This window comes from Maylandia zebra, linkage group LG9, assembly GCF_041146795.1.
Source record: "Maylandia zebra isolate NMK-2024a linkage group LG9, Mzebra_GT3a, whole genome shotgun sequence".
NCBI classification, from domain to species: domain Eukaryota; kingdom Metazoa; phylum Chordata; class Actinopteri; order Cichliformes; family Cichlidae; genus Maylandia; species Maylandia zebra.
In genome coordinates, this window is record NC_135175.1 from 24,348,244 (window position 1) to 24,368,489 (window position 20,246).

Genomic DNA, 20,246 nt, shown 5'->3' on the forward strand with positions numbered 1-20,246 from the left:
TGTAATCAAATGGCCTTCCCGGTCACCACATCTTAATCTAATAAGCGTCATTGGGATCTGGTGGAACGGGAGATTCCTTCATAAATGTGCAGCTGACAAATCTGCAGCAGCTGTGTACCTAAAAAATTGACTGGTAAACATACTTAACCATTTGGCATACAGCTGGTGACTTAATAGTGCCTATGTATATATATATGGTAGAAATAGATTTGATTTAAACTTGTATAACTAATAGTTTTGTCACTTCAGGTAAGTATAAACAAAATGTGAAGCAAGAAGGATCTCATTACCAACTTAATAATGCGCTAACTTAAAAACTAAAAGTTATGTATTTATACATGCAGCAACTGATGCATAAGAAAAATATCTGGCCCCTAGGCTCTGAAATACACCCTTATGTTCTGTTATTACATTTCAGACTGAAGAACATAATAGCAAAAATGGCTTTTATCTAATTAGAAATGTTCTGGATATTTGTGCTCTATGACAAAAAGACAATACTTTTTTCGTGTCCCTCTTTTGTGCTCATTGTAAAGAGAGTGTCACGTTATCCTGAGGATACGGCAAATGATTGTCCTACAACAAATATCAGGATTACAGTGAAGGGGGTGAGTTGTGTCCATGCTGGTGGTGGATCTTCAGGCTGTCCAACTTCTACAGAAATAGTGATCGGGAGTGAAAACGGAACAACTCGACTGAAACAAGAGAGTGAAACGTAAAAGGTGAAGAATTGAAATCAAAGTGACACGACTCAGAAAGGAAAGACAGAAGGTGGAGGAGGTGGGGAAATACATGCTTTTTTTATTAGTCTCATCAAAAAATGGGAAAAGGAAGAGAAACAATAACCTCTATTGTTGGTATTAACAGTGACCTCACAGTTTTCACTGCATCAACATCCAGGATAATTACTAATTATGGGCTGGGGAAAATGGTGTGTTATATAAATAATAGTGAGTAGACAGTGAGCTGACTTGTACTGTTTTCTGCAGAAGATAACATTTAGAGTGAATGTGAATAAAGTGGAACACACATAAGTTTAAAATTTCACTGAAACGCACATTTTTAACTGTTTTGCTACAAATTATATTTACTTCCAAAGCACACCATCGGAATAAACCCCGGCACATCTGTCTTAACTAGTTTATTTCTTGCAGGTTGAGAAAGATAGAATTGAAATTTGTGCCGTCTCTGTGAGATTTTTCCCACAATTTAATGACACGGTTTCAGTAAATCTGACAGCTGCACGCAGTCTGAAGTACTTGTCTTGTCAGGTTTGCTGGGAAATCCACATAATTTGTAGCAAATGTAAAAACATTTATGTTTTTAATAGACATTCCACACTAACCGTGACATTTTTTCATAGTGGCAGCCACAAATAAGCTTCAGATTTTCAGTGAGATTTGTAATTATTGGACCAAATGTTCACATACAGTATTAATCATAATCTTAAGTAACTCTTTTCTTTGTACTTTTTTTGGTGTTCAGTTTCATCACCTCGGGAGTTTATTTGACTGATTTCTACACAAACCATCAAACACCACCTCTTTTTTTAAAATCTTTTTTTCTTTTTAACTTTTTCCAGTACGCATCATTTTTACATATTTACGACAAGATTTGGACCGCTTTTACTTTTTCTTGCCGCCCGCCTCTTCAGGGATGAACACACTTACGGTGAAGTCCCCGCTCTCTGTGCCGTACTTGTTCTTCACCAGGATGCTGTACTTGCCCGAGTCTGACGTGTTCACGCCGGTGATGGTGAAACTGGCGAACTTGCCCGACTCGAACTTCAGGATGCAGTGCTCATCAGACGTGATCTCTCTGTCGTTCTTCAGCCAGGTGACCTCTGGCACGGGGTTGCCCGAAATGTTGCAGGTGAGATTGAGAGCCTGAATGGAAAATAAGGCACAACTCAGTTACACTCAGGGCAGTCACTGTAAAGGTTAAGACTCTTAGTTGAAGACGTGCAAACCACATGAATTCAGCTAAAACTGTTTACCTTGCCCTCTTGTATGGTGACCACATCAGGGAGGCCTCCTGCTACTCGAGCACGATCTGAAAAGTAACAATATTAACTAATGAAAAATGATTTTCAAAAACAAAGCATGTTGCACACAGTGCACGCAAACTGTGTTTTTATCTAACATGAAAGACTTTATGTGGCTCAGAACAGTCTTCGGGTTAGTATTCATGTTCAGGGCTGTTGCTTGTTGTTTTTAACACATTCCAATTTTATTGCAATGGACTTAAATTTGCAATAAATATGGTAAACTGGCTTTTTAAATTACAATCTCTGATTTTTTTTTTTTTTTTTTTTAAAGAGTTTTTCTTAATGTTTTTAGAATAAACTATAGTACTAACTGGAGTTAATTTAAACTTCACAGAATAGAGCTCACTTTGACCCACTGAGGTTTATAGTCATGATAAAAAGAAAATAGCTACACCCTCTCACTCTCAGGTTTTATGTATCAGGACATAATAAAAACAGTCTGGTTCTTAGCAGGTCTTAAAATACAACCTCAAATGAACACAGTATATTCTACAGTGAGACTCTCAGGGACCTGGATCTAAGCAATCCAGGGTCCCTGAGCATTTATGGACTTGTACGTTATATGTTTTTGGTGTTGCTGTCCTTCATTCTCCCTGCTTGCAGGTATGTGTGTGTGTGTGTGTGTGTGTGTGTGTGTCTGGGAGCACCTGTTTACAGGTGCCTTCAGGCCTGGTAGGTGTGGCCTTGCCACACCTGAAGACAATCACACAGCTGATGAAGCCCCGTCGGAGGAGCTACTTAATGGTTAATGGTTAATGGCCTGTATTTGTATAGCGCTTTACTAGTCCCTAAGGACCCCAAAGCGCTTTACACATTCAGTCATCCACCCATTCACACACACATTCACACACTGGTGATGGCAAGCTACATTGTAGCCACAGCCACCCTGGGGCGCACTGTAAGAGTGTGGTGGAGCTCTCGCCGACGCTGGATCATTGCGTGACTTCACGTTAGTCTCTCGTCCAGTCAGTAAGGTTAGTCTGCCGCATTGCGTGTGTCTTACAGCTGCCTGCCCGTTATTTCCCCAGGAGAAGCGTGGAGACTAGAGGGCAGTGAGCACGGGGTGCTCAAACACTGAGAAGCGGAGACAGGAACACTGGCACTGGGAAGAGGACATGTCACGGGAGTCTGGAACGCACTGAGTATTTATTGTTGTGTTTTCCACTGTTTGCATTCAAAGCTCTGCGCCTGGGTCCTCCTTCCTCACATCCCCACAGTTGGCCAGCGGCAACCGTGACAGAGACAGGTTATTCACAAGCAGAAAACATTCAAGATTATTGCCAAATTCATTGTAAGATCAGACCGTGCAATGCTCAGAGATATTCCAGAAAACTCAAGAGCTGCATCTCAGACTCTATAGGCTAAGACTATGGGTTGTTTTGAAGAATTGCCAAGAGGAACATGGCACCACAGCTGAGCAAGTTCGATCTGAACAAATCACAAGACTTCCTTGGATAGACAAGACCGAAGTAGAATTGTTTGGTCATAATGCAAAGAGCCACATTTAGCAATAATCAACACCTCATACCGACTGTCGGCACAGTGGTGGAGGGGTGATGATTTGAGTTTGCTTTCCACCCACAGGAACCGGGCATCTTGCAGTCAGTGAGTCCACCACTAACTCTTTGTATACCGAAGTATTCTAGAGTCAAATGTGAGGTCGTCTGTCTGACAGCTAAAGTTTGGCTGAAATTGAATCTTGCAACACGACAATGATCCCAAGCACAGCAGCAAATCTACAACAGATCAGCTGAATAAGAAAAAATATCAATGTGCTGCAGTGGTCCAGTCCAAGTCCAACCTTAAGAGAGTTGTGCATATACCAGTATATAACCACAGCGATGTGATGCACTGATGAAGTCATAGACAAAAGAATTACTTCAATGGCATTAAGTAATATGTCATGTGTTGTTGTTCATCTAAAGTTGCATTTAACTCATTTTTAGACCTTTTCTATGGATTAGATGAGTTTTTAAAATTGACAGAGGGTGTTTCTTTGTATCATGTCAGCACGTGACTTATCCTTTGTTACTTCTATAACTCAGTTTAAGTAGTTGACACAAATCAAATACACAAATGACTCTAACTAGGAATGTAAAAATTTTTGCTTTCTACAACATGTTATACTTTAAGTCAACGGAAGTGGAGGAAGAAAATAAATTGAGGAACTGAAATCATATTAATAGTCAAGTTACTGAGCCCTGGTTGTACTTTTAGTCACAGTAAAGTTAGCTACATAATTTGAAACTGATTTAAAAGCAATATATTTGCAACCCGTCTTCATGAAGATTCAGCATCTTCATTATCAGATCTGAAAAGGCCAAATATTAAAGAAGTGGAGCTATTGTAAACAGAGTACTACTTACTTCTCTCTGCAATAGCAGCAGCTCTGAGGAGAGAATGACAAATTAGGTCAAAGTTGAGAATGACAAGTGACATTCTTTACATCATTTTTCCTTATATGAGAAAAGCTTTGCTGGGACTGTGGCTACATACAGAAAAGAAATGTTAGTTATAGGCTGGTTAATGACTTACTTGAGTCTCTGGAATTCTGCAAAAGCATCATCAAATGCTGTAAAACAAAAGTTGTAAGAATCAGTTTTACAGGCCAAGACACATCTTTGTGTCGCACAGCATACAATAATTGCAAAACATCACGTTAAAGAAATCTAACTGATAACTGAGGTGATAATTCCTACAAAAGAAAATCAAACTTTTCACATCATGTAAACATGTTGGAAGCTGGCAAGATGAAAAAAGTTTAAGATGTGAAATCAGCCCAGTTATAAAGTCACTTAGACACTCACCTTGACCAGAGAGGTCAACGGTCCTCCTGAGGCCACCTTTTCCATCGTAGAACTCGATGGCATATTTGCCCATGTCTTTCTCTGTGGGCTCTGTGATCTGAAGCCACAGCTGCTCCCCGACCACGCCGCTCTTTATGCGGTCAGAAAAGGCAATTGCTGAATCCCTGTCAGAGAGACGATATGAAAAACGTATATGTTAAAGGCCACTTTGTGACACAAAAGCACAGAAGCGTCTGATAAGATGAACACTTGGTTTAATCCTGACAACTCACAACTGAAAATTGAATATACATCAGGTATAGACTTGATTAAAAGTTGCTTGTTTTGTTCATGTCAATCAACCAAGAACCTACTTGTAGTGCCATGTGACTTGGAGCAAGTCGTTGTAGTAGCTGACAAAGGTGTAGAGTCTAATGCCCTCATCTGTGCTTGTGATCTTCAGTGGAGTGGAGGAATTGGCTGCAAAGACAAACATCCTTATTTAATGTGTGTTGGGTTAAATATGTACATCATCTGTGGACTAAATATTTCTTCTTACCGATAACACTGAAAACTTCATTCATCAAGTCTTTGAAACCTTAAAAAAAAGACACATTTTATCACCCTAAGTGGTTCATTTGCTGCATTTGTTTCTGATTTCATTGTTGTATTGCCATACAAAGTTACCTTGGTCTGTCAGATTCAGGGTGGAGGTGTCCTGTCCTCTGTCATCCTTCAGAATCACCTCATACACACCAGCATCCTTCTTGGAAATCTGACAGCAAAAATGCAACAGCAAATTAGCTCAGGAAGGTTTTGCAAAAGGAAATTAAGCGTATTCGTCTGAAAAAGGCAAGCGCTTCTCTTCAGCTAGGGGCGCTGCAGTGCACACGTATATGACGCAAAAGCAAAAATAAGAGGCGAACAACAGCTACGAAAAAAAAAGAAAAGCATTCTCAGGCAAAAACGGGAAAACCAGAGGTGGCCGTTGGCCCACGGTCACAACAGATAACTGATCCCAACTTTAAGTCTTCTCCAGATCGGGCTGTCGACAATGTCTGCTGTGTCTGCGGGGAGGTCGCGCTGCAATGGGACACATGTGACATCATGTTTATATGCTGAATTACCTGTGAGGAAAGCATGTCATAATTGGACAGACGTTTACAGACAATACGACACGATGGGATGTGAGGGGTTCGTGAGTTATACAGTAGATAAGGGACAGAGATGGGTTAGATGAAAAGAGAAGACAGAGATTGTGACAGAGCAGTTCAAATGTCTGGCTTGTTTCCTGTTTTATTTTGAAAATATTTATTTTCTCTTGACTTTTTTTCACCTGTGCCCAGTCAGCCCTCCATGTATATAGTACATATTCCTGTCTCTGTTGGAAGGTAAGGACAGAAAGATCCACACAGAGGGAAACAGAGCAGCACATTTACAGCCATATATGCAAATGAATTCAAAGGTGGTTATACAGTACAGAAATATACACACATATATACGGATATTCACACTTCACTTTCTCACACTCTCACCTGAGCAATTTCCAGTTTCAGCACTCCCTCTGCAAAGCCGAGGTGCTCGTCCACTTTGATCTGGTGTCTGTCTTTGTGCCACAGTGCAGAGGTCTCCTTCTTCATGTTGCCCACCTGAATTCCAGCACAGCAGGATGATGTTTTCAGAGCTCAGTTACATTAAAAAAGAAAAAAATGTACAAGTAAAATCTCTAAAACACAGGCTCACCTTGCATTTGAGTACAACGCAGCATTCTGGTGTCACTTCCCAACTCAAGTACTCGATAAAGTGAGGGCCTGGAACAAACGTCGCAGGTAAAATGATGACAATCGGGCAAATAATGAAAACTCAATTCTGTGAAAATTTTCATAGAGCTGTTAATCTGATTAATGAATCTTCATCACTTTTAAGCAAAAATTCCAAATTTGCTGGTTTCAGCATCTTCTGTGTGAGTTACTGTCAGCTTTTATATTTTTTGTTCTGTTTTAAATGTTGAAGAAAAAGATTAAGCCTCTGAGAATAACACAGATCCATCAGTCATTAAAATACTCTTGTGCTCAGGCGCTTACCTTGTTTTCGGAAATACTCCTTTCTCTGGAACTCTGATTCCTTCTGCAGCTGCTTGAACACTGAAAAATACACAAATGACAGTTTTCATAAATTGTGGTTTAAAACAACACAGATACCATTAAGTGCAATTAAATGAAATTAGAATTTAGCTGGAGCTATTACAACATGATTTCTAAAATGTTTCAGTGACCTCTAGTGTTCATATGTTGCAGATGTTGAGTTCTCACCAGACACTTTATGAGCTAAACCTGTTAAACTGCTCTATCAAAATATCAAATAATTGCAGCAACTCAATGCATTTAGGCATGCAGACATGGTTAAGAAAAACTCTTGTTCAAATCAAGCATCAGAATGGAAAAGAATGATTTAAGTGACTTTGAATGTGTGGCTCAGTATTTTCAGAAACTGGTGGGATTTTACCCAAACAACCATCTCTAGGATGTGAGATAATGCCACTTTGATCTTAGAGGTCGGAAGAGAAAAGCCACCCTGCAGCTCAGGAAGTAGAGCAGGTCATCTGCTAATCAGAAGATTGTGTGTTTGATCCCTGGCTCATCTTCTGAACCTTGAGTTGCTCTCCGATGCATTTATTGGAGTGTGAATGTTAATTAGAAAACACTAGAAAAAAGTGCTTGCCTCAATGGACGAATAAGTATGTTATATAAATGTTTTTATATAGCACTTTTAATCCTCAATGTTAGATTTGTATTGTTGATTGTCATTTATGCTTAGAAATATTTACTTATATATGCTTAGAGTTTTGTAATTAGTTGTAGATTGGTAGAGGTTTTGATCCTTGATAGTCTGCAAACTTTGTGTGTATTAGACAGCACTTTGGGAGCATGAGAGGTCATACCGTGTCTTATTATTTTATGGTAGGATTAACGTAGTTGCGTCTGTTCTAGTCTAAGTGCTCTTTGTTTAGATGAACTGCAGGACTTCCTCACCGTGTTATCTAGGATGAACCATCTAGGGTGAGGGGGAGGCTACCCTCTTCCTGACCAAGGATGTTTGACCCTTTGATCAGCAGTCCCCACACACACACACACACACACACACACACACACACACACACACACACACACACACACACACACACACACACAGGCAAGGTACTCTTTGTTTGTATGTAGACGTCGTATGTTAATGAACCTATGCATATTCATGTAACCTCAATAAAAGGACAGTGTATGGGAGAACGGACGAGAGCTACTGGGGTCAAGCGAAGGAACGGTGCCTGTCCGGTTCTCTCCCGTGCACGAGTACCATGAAGAAGTTTGCCTACTTGTGTCTTGCTTGCAGTGTAATTATATTGTCTTAACGTTCCAGCGAATAGGTTTATGCTACAAACCTAACATTAATTGGTCCTTCGATGCCGGCTCCCTGGGATCGCATTCACCGAGGGGGGGGAGGCACGCTGAAAGACTGACGTCAGCCAGGAAGTTCCTGTGGATTCGCTGTCTGTCTTTCTCCTCGATGAATGGCGATCGGCGGGATTCAGGCTGATATTACACGCTAAGCAACGCCAAGTAAGTTTAAAGAGGCCGACTCTATAACCGTGTCGTTGTGCAGTCTCCGCCATTTTGTGAGGCGTTGAGAAGTTCGCTGCTTTGTGGAGCGATAACTGGGTTAGTGTCCCGAAAAAGAAGTTTTGGTTAAATCGCCCAAGGGTCCCAAGCGTCCGGTGAGTGTCCGGTTTTGAAATCGCCCTGGGTGTGTGTCCCGAGCGTCCCTTCATTGGGTTTTGTCGCGCGAGTGGGTGAGCGTCCCACAACTGGGTCAGGGTCCCGAGCGGTCCGGTGTGAGTCCGGAGTAGGCCTATTTTGTGTTGTTGTCATTGTTGTCGTCGTCGTCGTTTTTGTTGTTGTTGTTGTGTGAGTGTGTGCGGAGCAGAACACGTGGTCTGTAACACCGACTGTTGTTGTTATCATGGGTTTCTAAGCAACCAAGAGTGAGTTAGAGGGAGAAAGACGTTTGTGCTGGACTTTGCTCCTGGCAGCACAAAGTATTTATGTATAAAAGAGAGAGAGCGAAGGCTCCACAGCTGCGTGGGTGCACGCGAATGCGGTCGCGCGGGTTTCACGCGGACCTGAGCCGTGCGGTTAATCGCAGGCTTATAAATGGAAGAGATTCAAATGTTAGAAGCTTTCAGAAAACACACCAGCCTTGAAGAGTGTGTGGAAAAGGCCAGCCCACATCAGCAGCTGTGCTCTGGTGGGTGGCTTTCCCCCCACCCCTTCCTGACACAAAATGTTAACAGCCTGTGTGCCAAACCATTGAGGTGGATAGTTGTTAAAAGTAACCTACATTAAACTTGTGGTTGCTTAAATTCAGTACAATGACATGTGAGGAGAAGTGATATAGGCAAATATTTAAACTAATGAAGTGCATAGAGGCACTTGACCTGTGTGGAAGACTGTCGTCTTATTATGAACCATTGTTGAGATATACAGCACACCTGTGAAAACAACTAATATGCTCAACCCTGTATGAAACATCTGAAAATACATGATGGAGAAGCTGTGTTGAATATGTAAGTGTAAGACTTTGCCACTGTGGGCAGAGCATGCAACTACTGTGTGATGTCGCGTTGCAGTTTTGTTTTTGTTTTTTGAGCTGATGAGCAAGCTACACATTATCAGATCAAGAGCTGTCTGAGAACTACTCAAAGAGAGGGAAACAGAGAGTGTGCAGCGTTTCCATGAGCAGTTTTTCTGCACCTTGACTCGTGTGTGTGTGTAGCATCAGCATCATGTTTTTGTTTATTTGTTTTGTTGGATTAAAAATAATTAAATAAACTGGTGATCATGCTTATGGATCACCATGGCACATATCTCCAGCCATATGGTTTATTTATGCAGATGAAAAAGTGAGTGTGAATGTGTCTGACATCACAGTGTTTTTGTGCACTGTGCAAAAGTGATTGCCTCTGATTGTGAGTGAGAGCGGTGATTTTGCAGACCACCAGCTATTGTGAAGAAAAAAAAAAAAGAGTGAAAAAGAGACAAATTACTACATTGTAGACGAAGAGAAATAATCATAGGAAAAAGGTTTTGTGTTGATCAGCCGAAAAACAACTACAATGTCATTTTCTGCTTTTAAGAAAGGATTGTTCACACAAACACAGACAGAGAGAGAGAGAGAGAGAGAGAGATGTGTGTTGATTAAGCAGTGATGATAATAATGAACATGTTTTAGTTTGTCACTTTCAGGTGAAAAGCAGACCTGTATCAATTTTCCACATGCAACAGTCGGAAGAAAGTTATAGTTTAACATCATTGGAAACATGCAGGCCAAGTTTCTGGCTGACTTATTTACAGTGCCATGTGTTTCTCAACCTCACAAGCGAGCTCACTCCTCCCTGAAGATAAGGAATGCAGCTCCAAAGCAATAACATGATAAAGAGACAGCAGCAAGTCCTGAGCACAAAAAGTCCCAACAAAGCAGCAGCAATGTGGATAAACAGCAGCAGAAGAAGAAAGCAAACCCATCTTCCTGTCTGATTGGTTGAATTTCACGGAGGGGCGAGCAAGATGGCAGCGTGAAGAGGAGTTTTTGTTTGAGTTCTCAGCACGAGACACTTATTTGACGTCTTTCTGGCCTTCGGGACTTTTTTGGAGATCAGCGCGCTAAACTTGCTGGATCTGAGGCCAGGGTCTGCGGCGGCAGCATGTTGAAATGCTCAAAAAGGACTGAGTGACTCGGGCAAGCCACATGCGGCTAGCGACATGAAAGAAATGGACCCTTCATGATGCGTTCAACGTGCCAGCGCTGTGGTGGGAAAGGCTCCATCATAAACACGCCCTGCGCCGAGGTTCAGGCCAAGAAGAAGAAGACGATGACTTCCAAGCCCAAGAAGGTCGGCCTCAGCGTGGGCGAGCTGATTGTGAAAGCCGTGGCCGCTTCCAAGGAGCGCAACGGCCTGTCTGTGGCCGCTCTCAAGAAGGCTCTGGCTGCCGGAGGCTACGATGTGGACAAGAACAAGGCCCGTGTCAAGACCGCCATCAAGAGCCTGGTGGCGAAGGGCACTCTGGTGCAGACCAAGGGCACCAGGACCTCCGGATCCTTCAAGATGAACAAGGCTACTGAGAGCAAAGCCAAGAAGCCCGCCGCAGCCAAAGCCAAGAAACCGGCAGCAGCTGCTAAGAAGTCGCCCAAGAAGGCAGCAGCAGCACTTCAGCTACTAGACAGGACAAAGCTGAAGGAGAACTGCCGGGACTGTTGAAGAGGGAGAGGACAACAGAGTGAGAAGACTAGGTGAGAACACATAGGAATTATTTAATGTGGGAAATCAAAATTTGGGTTAGCAAACCTGGGGAAAAGAAAACTGACTGCTTAAGTTGGAAAATTGAGACGGAGTCTGAAACATTGCGAAAATAGAAACATATACAAAATCACACACACACAAGCAGAACATGCATTAACCCTACTAACAATTCCAAACACAAAATGACTCATGAAGACTCATAGCACATTAGTTAAGAAATGATTAAATAATAGCAGAGAAATGTGTAGGAAAGGCAGCTTTAAGAACATGCTCTGCTGGAGATGCAGCTCCACAGACATGCATTAGACCTGCCTAATAACACAAACCCATGCAATGAAAATTAGCTTGTTATCTTTCATCAGTGTTACAATAGTGTCAATTTAGCAGACACTTGTTATCAAATACTGAATTTATCCTAAAGAAAAAAATTGACTCTACAAGTTGCAGGACAACAATTTAACTTTTGTGGGAAAAAAAAAAAAAAAAAAAAAAAAAAATCCTGGTTTGATAAATCAGTGATCAGACAATAAATTTAGTGTTAAAATGGTAAATTGGGAGAAGCTTCCTGCTTGATTGAGGCAGCATAAGTAATTTACTGTATGAGGGAAATTGTCTTTTGTGATACTATTTTGAACATGCTTTTCTGTCGTCCTGTCAACTTAGTGGGTTAATAGCTGATATGCAAATTAGTTGATCGGTTTTAGATTAATGAAAGGTGATTGAATTCTAGTATGAGTGAATGAGATGTGTTGGAGTTTGTTGTGTGTTGAGTAGAGACTCTAAAACACTGAGTTTCCTGCTTTGATGTGCGAGTGAATCCTGTATTTAGATACACAACTCTGAATACGTCAGAACAAACTTCTTTTGTGAAGTGCATGACAGCATGTCACATGTTTTATGATGAAGGGAAAAAAGGAAAACTGAATAAAATAGATCTGTGGCCTAAATGAGTGAAGAACACAGACCTGGTGATTAAACTCATAGCTAATATGACATTAGGGTTATGTTGTGTGTTGTGCAGCTGATGGTTGGTTTGGAGTGAATCTAGCTGATGATTCTTCTCCTGTTGTGAAGATGATGAGGAGTTTGTGTCATGACTTAACAAGGCCTTTTTATTTTGATACTTTCACAGTGCACTGAGAGTTTGGTTTGATAATCTCTGTTATTTTTTATTTTTCATTTTTGAACAAGCACTGATTTTTGCTTGTGAATTTCTTTTCTTTGAGCAGATCTGCAAGTCGGGAATTAAAAGCGTTACACGTCGTCAAGAAAATTGTTGCAAGTGAGTTTCTCCACATTTAAAATGGGTTCAGGAGGAAGCCACTTATTTGGGACAATTAGGAAATGAGAGTCCCCCCCAAAAAGGATTCAACGAGGAAATCCAGTCTAAATTATTTTTCTTTTTGAAATAACGTCGTTTTGCTGAGCGTGGAAACGAATGCGATGGTAATTTCCACAATTAGCAAAAGAAGGAACCACTGAGTGAATGAGTAAGAATTTTAAAATAACTGACTGACTGAACATGATTGTGTGAAGCTAACCCCCACCTGACAAAGGTGCAGATGAACCCATGTGTTTCCTTTTACAGGAGCAGAAAGATGACAGCAACACTCGAGGTTGCATGATGATTTAACCTTTTAAATGCCATTTTCTGTGTCTGTGCATTTATCAGGTGTGTTATTCATAGGCTTGAGTTGCTCACAGAGATATCTGTGACAAAGTATGCATACGCCTGCGCAAGCGCTAATATTTGCATTTTCTTTTCTTACAGCATGCCAGTTCTTCATGTGAATTGATGATGCGATTTATACCAGGACAACTGGTTGATGTTTTTTCCTACTACAGGATTTCTGGGTTTATGTGTGAGGAAAACTGTGTTTACAGGTTATGGGTGGTGATGCTGTTGCATTGTGTTGATGGGAAAATGTGAAGGTTACTTTGATAATGTGGATAACCTGTGTGAAATTTCCTGTGTTGAGAACTGGTGTTACTTCTTTCCACAGCTAGGGTTGACTTTATGGTGTTTTTATGGCACCTCTGGAACCTGTTGACCTGTGTCTGACCTCTGTCTGACTACAGTCAATGTGTATTGCTAATGTTAGTTTCTTTGAGAATGCTGTGGAAGATTCAGCTGAAACGGACAAGTGACATGAGTAAAACAAATAAGAGATACAGTGTTTCTGGGATAGTTTGATATGGGCTCATTAGCTGGCCACTTTTGAGCCCATAGTAATATATAAGTGGAGTGACTTTGCTTAAGAGCAGTCACCGATTACATTAATGTTGCCTGAGTACATGGGATGATCCATGTCTGAGGCGACTTATGAAAATAATTGTAGTTTACTGATTTGAGAAAACCTGCACATGACACTTGTCTTGCTGATGTTGAATGCTTCTTGTCCTTATGATACAATTGTTTACAGGTATGAAGTTTGATTTTACTTCCAGATTTTGTTTTCCAGGCCATGATGGTGTGTATGCAGGCTCCTGGGAGAGCCAGGTGTTAAGCGAACTTAATATGCAAAGCACACTAACATTTTCATTGCAGGATTATGGGTCCAGGGTGGTGCTGCTCCAGGGGAGGAGATGCCCTGATGTTGCCTGGGATATGATCTAGCTAATCTTTTTCTTTAAGACTGGAATCCAGGTTTGGTGAGTTGACGCATGGGTGTGTCCATGCGTCAAGAGGAGGGGTCCAAGGATTAACATTAAACAATGTTTTTTATTATTGTTGCAGTGATTTGTGTGATTAGCCGTTTTATTTACAAATATTAAACCTATGCAAGTGGTGCACCCATGTTCAGATGAGGCTTTGATGGCCTATAAGTGAAGTTCACTGAACTAAAGAATGTGGTTTGATGATTGTTGACATGCTCTCCAAATAGTTTGTCTTCCTAGCAAGGAAATACAGGTGCAGCAGTAATCTCCTGAGAAATCTTCAGAGGCCCAGTGAGAAGCGCATAGCTGACAGGACCAGGCAGTGGTTGAGGTCAAAGATCAAGCTGGTTGGGGCCCATCATGAAATCAGACCTTGGAGCCACAGCAAGGACCATGAAACTGCCTGCAAAATAGAGGAGAGGATCGTCCACAAGATGGGAGAGAGGCTTCAGGAGGATCAGAGATCATCTTCAGCACAGCAGACATCACACAGAGAGCTGTGCTACTAAGCTTCCAGGAAATCAAGAGGAGACTTCCCACAGCAAGATTTTAAATACAATGAAAGATTCAATATTGACGCTGAGGAAGACGACTAAGGTGTATGACGTGCTCTGCCTTAAACCTTCAGCAGCGTTGGAACATGAAAACTCGTGGGATGAGGGGAGCATGCCAAGCTCCATCGACAGCGCAGAAGGAGTTCGAGGATGACATCATGATTCTGTGAAAAGCACAGGAACCAGAAGCTATGGTGGTGATGACAGCAATTTCCTATGAACATCATCTAATGCTGTGCCACTGTACTGTGCATACGATGACACTCTGAAGGCTGCTGGGATCATAACAGCAGTAAGATGACGGAACCCAGCACCCTTTCCACAGAGAGCTTTTTCTGCAGAGCGTGGACAATTAAGGAGTCATAAATATCCCCCTCACAAGACGAAGGTCTGAAGTCAGGTGATGGGGGCTGGTAAGAGGCCATAAAACTAGAGTGCTGAGAAGTCTGCAGCTTGGAAATAGCTGAGACCCATGTTGACGAACAACAAAACCAACTGGTATGTTTGAATGTCTATTCTACATACATTTGGACTCTGGTCCTATGGACAGTGATGGAAACAACTGGAAGAGACATTCATGACACCCTGCAGAGCTTAAACCACTCTGCAGAGAGACATGTGATGTGCACACCCGGAGGAAGCACCACCAAGCTGAGATGTTTTTGAAAATGTTATCTTCTTATTTTCACTATTAAATTAACAATTTCTTTGTTTGCTCATAGGATGCAGTTTGCCATGAGATGAGATCAATGAGGAATGGGATAACTGCTAATACATTTGTTGAACTGTGTACCTTTCAGTAATTTAGGGTGATTTGACGTATGCTGAGTATAAAAATGTTTGCATTGAAACTGTCAGACATGAGGTATTCATACCTGGGAACTTTTCAGGCATAAAGGTCAAAAAGGGGGGAAATGTTAGATTTGTATTGTTGATTGTCATTTATGCTTAGAAATATTTACTTATATATGCTTAGAGTTTTGTAATTAGTTGTAGATTGGTAGAGGTTTTGATCCTTGATAGTCTGCAAACTTTGTGTGTATTAGACAGCACTTTGGGAGCATGAGAGGTCATACCGTGTCTTATTATTTTATGGTAGGATTAACGTAGTTGCGTCTGTTCTAGTCTAAGTGCTCTTTGTTTAGATGAACTGCAGGACTTCCTCACCGTGTTATCTAGGATGAACCATCTAGGGTGAGGGGGAGGCTACCCTCTTCCTGACCAAGGATGTTTGACCCTTTGATCAGCAGTCCCCACACACACACACACACACACACACACACACACACACACACACACACACACACACACACACACACACAGGCAAGGTACTCTTTGTTTGTATGTAGACGTCGTATGTTAATGAACCTATGCATATTCATGTAACCTCAATAAAAGGACAGTGTATGGGAGAACGGACGAGAGCTACTGGGGTCAAGCGAAGGAACGGTGCCTGTCCGGTTCTCTCCCGTGCACGAGTACCATGAAGAAGTTTGCCTACTTGTGTCTTGCTTGCAGTGTAATTATATTGTCTTAACGTTCCAGCGAATAGGTTTATGCTACAAACCTAACACTCAACTATAATAGAAAAGCACTATATAAGTCCTTTTACCAATAACTATTTGTTATGACCAAGGTACGCAAAAGAGCATCTCAGAACACACAACGCGTCCAGTCTTGAAGCAGATGGGCTACAGTAGAAGATGTGCCACTCCTCTCTGCTAAGAACAAGAAACTAAGGCTACAGTTTGCACGGCCTCACCAAATCTGGACAACAGAAGATTGGAAAAACACTGTTGGTTTGTTATGTATCAATTTCTGGTGCAACATTCTGATGGTAGGGTCAGAATTTGGTTTTGTGCTTCCTACTAAAAGCCACTTTAACCATATTTAAGTGATCATGCCAATGAGAAACATGAAGAGGACTAATTGGGATTCAATATCTGGCCTTAGGACACTTATTTAATAATGCTTGCAGACAGACTGGAAGGAGCAGGTATCAAACCATCCACCACCTGAGCCATAATGGCCTCTGGTACAGTCTGCTTTACTGCTGAAAGTAAAATCGTTTTGGTTGTTTCACATGAGAGATATTATTTAATTTAATTTGTAGGGTTGCCACTTTCTATCAAACCTAATCAAAATATACCCAGCGTGGCAGAGTGTTAAATTATTTTATATGGATAACGTTCTGAGCTTTTTATCCTTGACTGTACACATTCATTCACAATTAAAAGTCACGTTTTCTTTTTTCTTTTTTTTTTTAAATAAACATACCATCCCCTATCAGTACCAAGCTGGACTGGTTGGTAGCTTTTCCATCCTGCAGCTGGAAGGTGTACGTGCCCTCATCCGCCGGGGTCAGAGACTCCATGGTCATCTCAATCACACCGGTGTTCTTGTCAAAGTTCATCTTATATTTCTACCACCCCAAATAAAGCAGCAAATTTTTTACTTTAAAACACAGGTAGAGCACACAAGTAAAATATCTGAACGCAGATTCTCACTGACCTCCCCCTGAGAGACAACATTATCATTGAAAACATAATCGACTTTGCCGTTATTGGACATCTTCTCCGCCTGCAGCCAAAAGCGAACGCGGCCCTTTTCCAGCAGCTCCACAGCTAGATCTGACTTCAGAGGAATAACTGGTGTAAAGAAAGTGATGAAGAAATAGTTAGAAAGTCCGTCCAGTTCATGACAAACCACTAAATAAAGCAGAAATACCATGTGAAGCACTCACTGGGGAATTTGTGGTCATGACTGATCTCCAGCAGCCTCTTTAACTCTGAAAAGAAAACAAGAAGAGATTCAGGATTCAAGATGAGAAAAGCAACACATCATGTAATATGAAAAATCTTCTTTTCTCTCAATTTTCAAACCCACCTTCCTCAGAGAGAGTGTAGCTGGATGAAGCACCGTCAGTGTGAGTGACAAGACATGAGTAAACTCCAATGTCCTCCTCCCCGGGACGATTGAAAACAACTTTAGACCTGCAGAGGAAACACAGCATTCGTGACATGAGAGGTGAGAGGGATGCTCAAATAGTCTTAATGTTAAAAATGTTGCCATCTCACTTGGTTCCCTTGGTCTCTGTGGTCAGGCGGGAGGTGTCTGTGATGTCCTCGTAGTTTTTGGACCACACAAACTTGGAGTCGGGGGTCATGTTGCCACATTCAAAGTTCAGGGAGATGACACCGTCGTCGTCGACATCTACGACTATCTCTTTCGTGCCTAAAAAAACAAGAAGGTAAAAATCTCATCTGCTCAAATTTTGTAGTGTCACCTTCACTTGTTCCATCATTTCATCCCACCTGGTTTGGTCAGAGCGGGAACCGGCTCTGTCACGTCTGAGACTTTTCCTACTCCAGCTTTATTCTGAGCACGCACACGGAACACATACTTCTCTCCCTCCTTAAGATCCTTAATCTGCAAAAAAAAGAAAGAAAGAAATGTTGAAATATATTTGTGATATCCTGCTAAAACTTGGGAATCTCTCAGATAAATGCACTCCTGATTAGCACCTTTGTATATGTCTTTTCTAAGGCTTTGGTGTTGACTCCTCTCCACGCCTCCTCTGGTGCATCTGCTTCCTTGATGTCAACATAGAACCCGTTGACAGGATCGCGGCCCTGGTACACAGGTGGTTTCCATAGCAATACCAGAGAGTCGTTCCGCGCCTCTCTAATCTGCAGATCATGTGGAGGTCCTGCAGCCCAGAAAGATGACTGAGGCTAAATAACAAATCCTGTTTACTCAGTCACTTTCAAGGTTCTGTAAATCCCTAAAGTGATAGTGTTGTCAGAAACCGTGTCTATAACATGTAAATATTCAGTTCACAATTCCAATAGAATAGAATAGAATAGAACTTTATCGTAATTATACATGTACAACAAAATTGTGGGTACAGCAGGAATAAATGGCAAACAGGAGAAATATGTACAATTAAGACATTTTCATGGATGATGAACATTTGTTTTGGTATTTTTTCTTATATTTATAACATAAAGTGACTTTCTTCAACATTAAAAGTTACCAAATTATCTAATAATTCATTTTTTTTGTATCATTTACCATATTTCTCTGATATAGTTGTATTTATGTGCAACATCGGTGACAGAAAAATAAAGCAGTGTGCATTGGGAGGTTTTTTTTTTGTTTGTTTTTGTTCATCAAATGGTTCATTAAAATATTCTCTCAGTTGGTGAAACATGTGGCCCAACCAACCTGGGACAGCAATGGTCCATTCTTCACACAGGAAGGTATTACTGGGCAGCGACGGGATGCCGACACCAGCCATGTTGGCTGCTCGCACCTGAAACTGGTACTTCTTATTCTCCTTCAGATCGGACACCTGGAAACAAAGACACAAAGACACTCGCCCCTTGCACATTCAGCACATATAACTTCAGGCTCGGATGGTGTTTTTTCATATCAACCCACCCTGTAGGCCCTCTCGCTGACAGCCTTAATGTTGGCCTCGTGCCACTTTCCCGGCACGCCATCGATGACCTCACGGTAATCCACAAAGTAACCGGTGATGTCAGCGCCTCCGATGAAAGTTGGCTGTTTCCAGGCCAGCACCATGGAGTCGCGCACGCACTCCAGGATGGTGATGCCATAGGGTGGAGCGGGAGAGGCTGAGACGCAAATCGCAAATTAATACGGCAAAACCTCGGCGTGAAAACTGACGTAATGGGAAACTGAAGCGCCACAAAAGATTTGATACTTTTAATTCCCACACCTCTTTTTTCCCTGTGAAGAGCTTCAGTGTCCCATTATTGGAAACAGTTTACAGCAGGAACTCACCAGCAGTTACTCTCCTTACAATGTTAAAGATTACTGGATAGTGGGTTCAGAGACAGTTGTAGGTTAATACCTGCTGTAACAACATCTCGTCCAACCCAACACATTTGTAACCTTAATGCTCAGTGACATTGAGATTTTGGGAGTTAATTGTTATGTCTGCACTCTAACTATGAAGTCAGCAGCCGTAAGATTATTAAATTATTTTTCTCTAGTTCCAGATTCAAAAGATAAATACAGATTAGTCTAATTTAGAAACCACTGTTTTATACACTGAGTCAGAAAGTGTGCAGTTACATGTTGCTTGTTACACTGTATTCCTGGTAACAAAGGGCACAGCGATTTCAGAGACCAGGTTAAAGGAATGACTGGGAGCCAAAGGTCTCCACAAAAGCAGGATCAAGTAACACTGTGATAATAAAGCAGCCTGTCGAGTACAAATAGTCACATGAACTTTATACCCTCTCCTGATTAGGAGTGAGAATGTGGTCAAAGCGTCTGGGAGGTGGGTGTCTGATTAAGTCCAGAGTGCACTCCCAAAAAGGTCTCAGGTCACAAGTGTTCTCTTGGTTGGATGACCCACTTTTCGAGTACAGGGTGTGATTAAGGGGCTCCTCCCATGAATTGCTTTGGTGTCTTTGTGTGTTAAAGTGCTCTGGGTAATCAGAGGAGTGGCAGGTCCTGAGGTGATTGACACTACACATATAAGTTAGGGTTTTGGTGGCGGCCAGAAAGCATGAGTTAAACCCAGGTTTGGCGGTGAATTGGATTGACTTACCTTCAAAAAGAGCCAAGTTACTATTTGTACCTACAAAACTGATGTGAAGTCAAGGCAGAATATATTTTTATGGCTCTTAAGTGGGTAAAAACTGTACTTTTCTTTGTGGTTTTATTTGGATTTGACAAAAGGTTTTCCTCGGTGCTCACCTGCTGACTCTCTCTGGGGCTTCGCTTTCTCCCGATTACCATCTACTGAGAACTTACGTGCCTGCGAGGCGTCAGGCTCATCAGCTGTCTCCACAGCGTGATCCTGAGCCTCAGCA

General features: G+C 41.6%; 1 protein-coding gene and 1 pseudogene across 5 annotated transcripts in view; one reads left to right on the plus strand and one right to left on the minus strand.

Moving 5' to 3' along the window:
• The window catches only part of myom1b (myomesin 1b), a 42,458-nt gene that overhangs the window by 1,566 nt on the left and 20,646 nt on the right, over positions 1-20,246 (minus strand). For 2 of the 4 annotated variants that reach the window (XM_076888211.1, XM_012917933.4), the window contains exons 19-38: positions 18,841-19,037; positions 18,625-18,751; positions 17,922-18,106; positions 17,712-17,826; positions 17,475-17,631; positions 17,284-17,390; positions 17,141-17,185; positions 16,909-17,045; positions 16,675-16,819; positions 6,918-6,977; positions 6,577-6,644; positions 6,369-6,482; positions 5,521-5,608; positions 5,393-5,431; positions 5,208-5,313; positions 4,855-5,018; positions 4,583-4,619; positions 4,414-4,436; positions 1,997-2,052; positions 782-1,886 (exon numbers count right to left, since the gene is read on the minus strand). In XM_076888211.1, the coding sequence (XP_076744326.1) occupies positions 1,626-1,886; positions 1,997-2,052; positions 4,414-4,436; positions 4,583-4,619; positions 4,855-5,018; positions 5,208-5,313; positions 5,393-5,431; positions 5,521-5,608; positions 6,369-6,482; positions 6,577-6,644; positions 6,918-6,977; positions 16,675-16,819; positions 16,909-17,045; positions 17,141-17,185; positions 17,284-17,390; positions 17,475-17,631; positions 17,712-17,826; positions 17,922-18,106; positions 18,625-18,751; positions 18,841-19,037 (2,231 nt within the window). In that variant the 3' untranslated portion in view covers positions 782-1,625. Of the gene's footprint in view, positions 1-781; positions 1,887-1,996; positions 2,053-4,413; positions 4,437-4,582; positions 4,620-4,854; positions 5,019-5,207; positions 5,314-5,392; positions 5,432-5,520; positions 5,609-5,856; positions 5,917-6,368; positions 6,483-6,576; positions 6,645-6,917; positions 6,978-16,674; positions 16,820-16,908; positions 17,046-17,140; positions 17,186-17,283; positions 17,391-17,474; positions 17,632-17,711; positions 17,827-17,921; positions 18,107-18,624; positions 18,752-18,840; positions 19,038-20,246 lie in introns of those variants that run through there. The other 2 variants (XM_004546882.5, XM_004546885.5) reach the window with 2 other exon arrangements.
• On the plus strand, positions 7,621-15,888 carry LOC143420313 (histone H1 pseudogene; annotated as a pseudogene). Its single transcript, XR_013100138.1, has 2 exons — positions 7,621-11,175; positions 14,071-15,888. The product of XR_013100138.1 is annotated as a histone H1 pseudogene (transcript).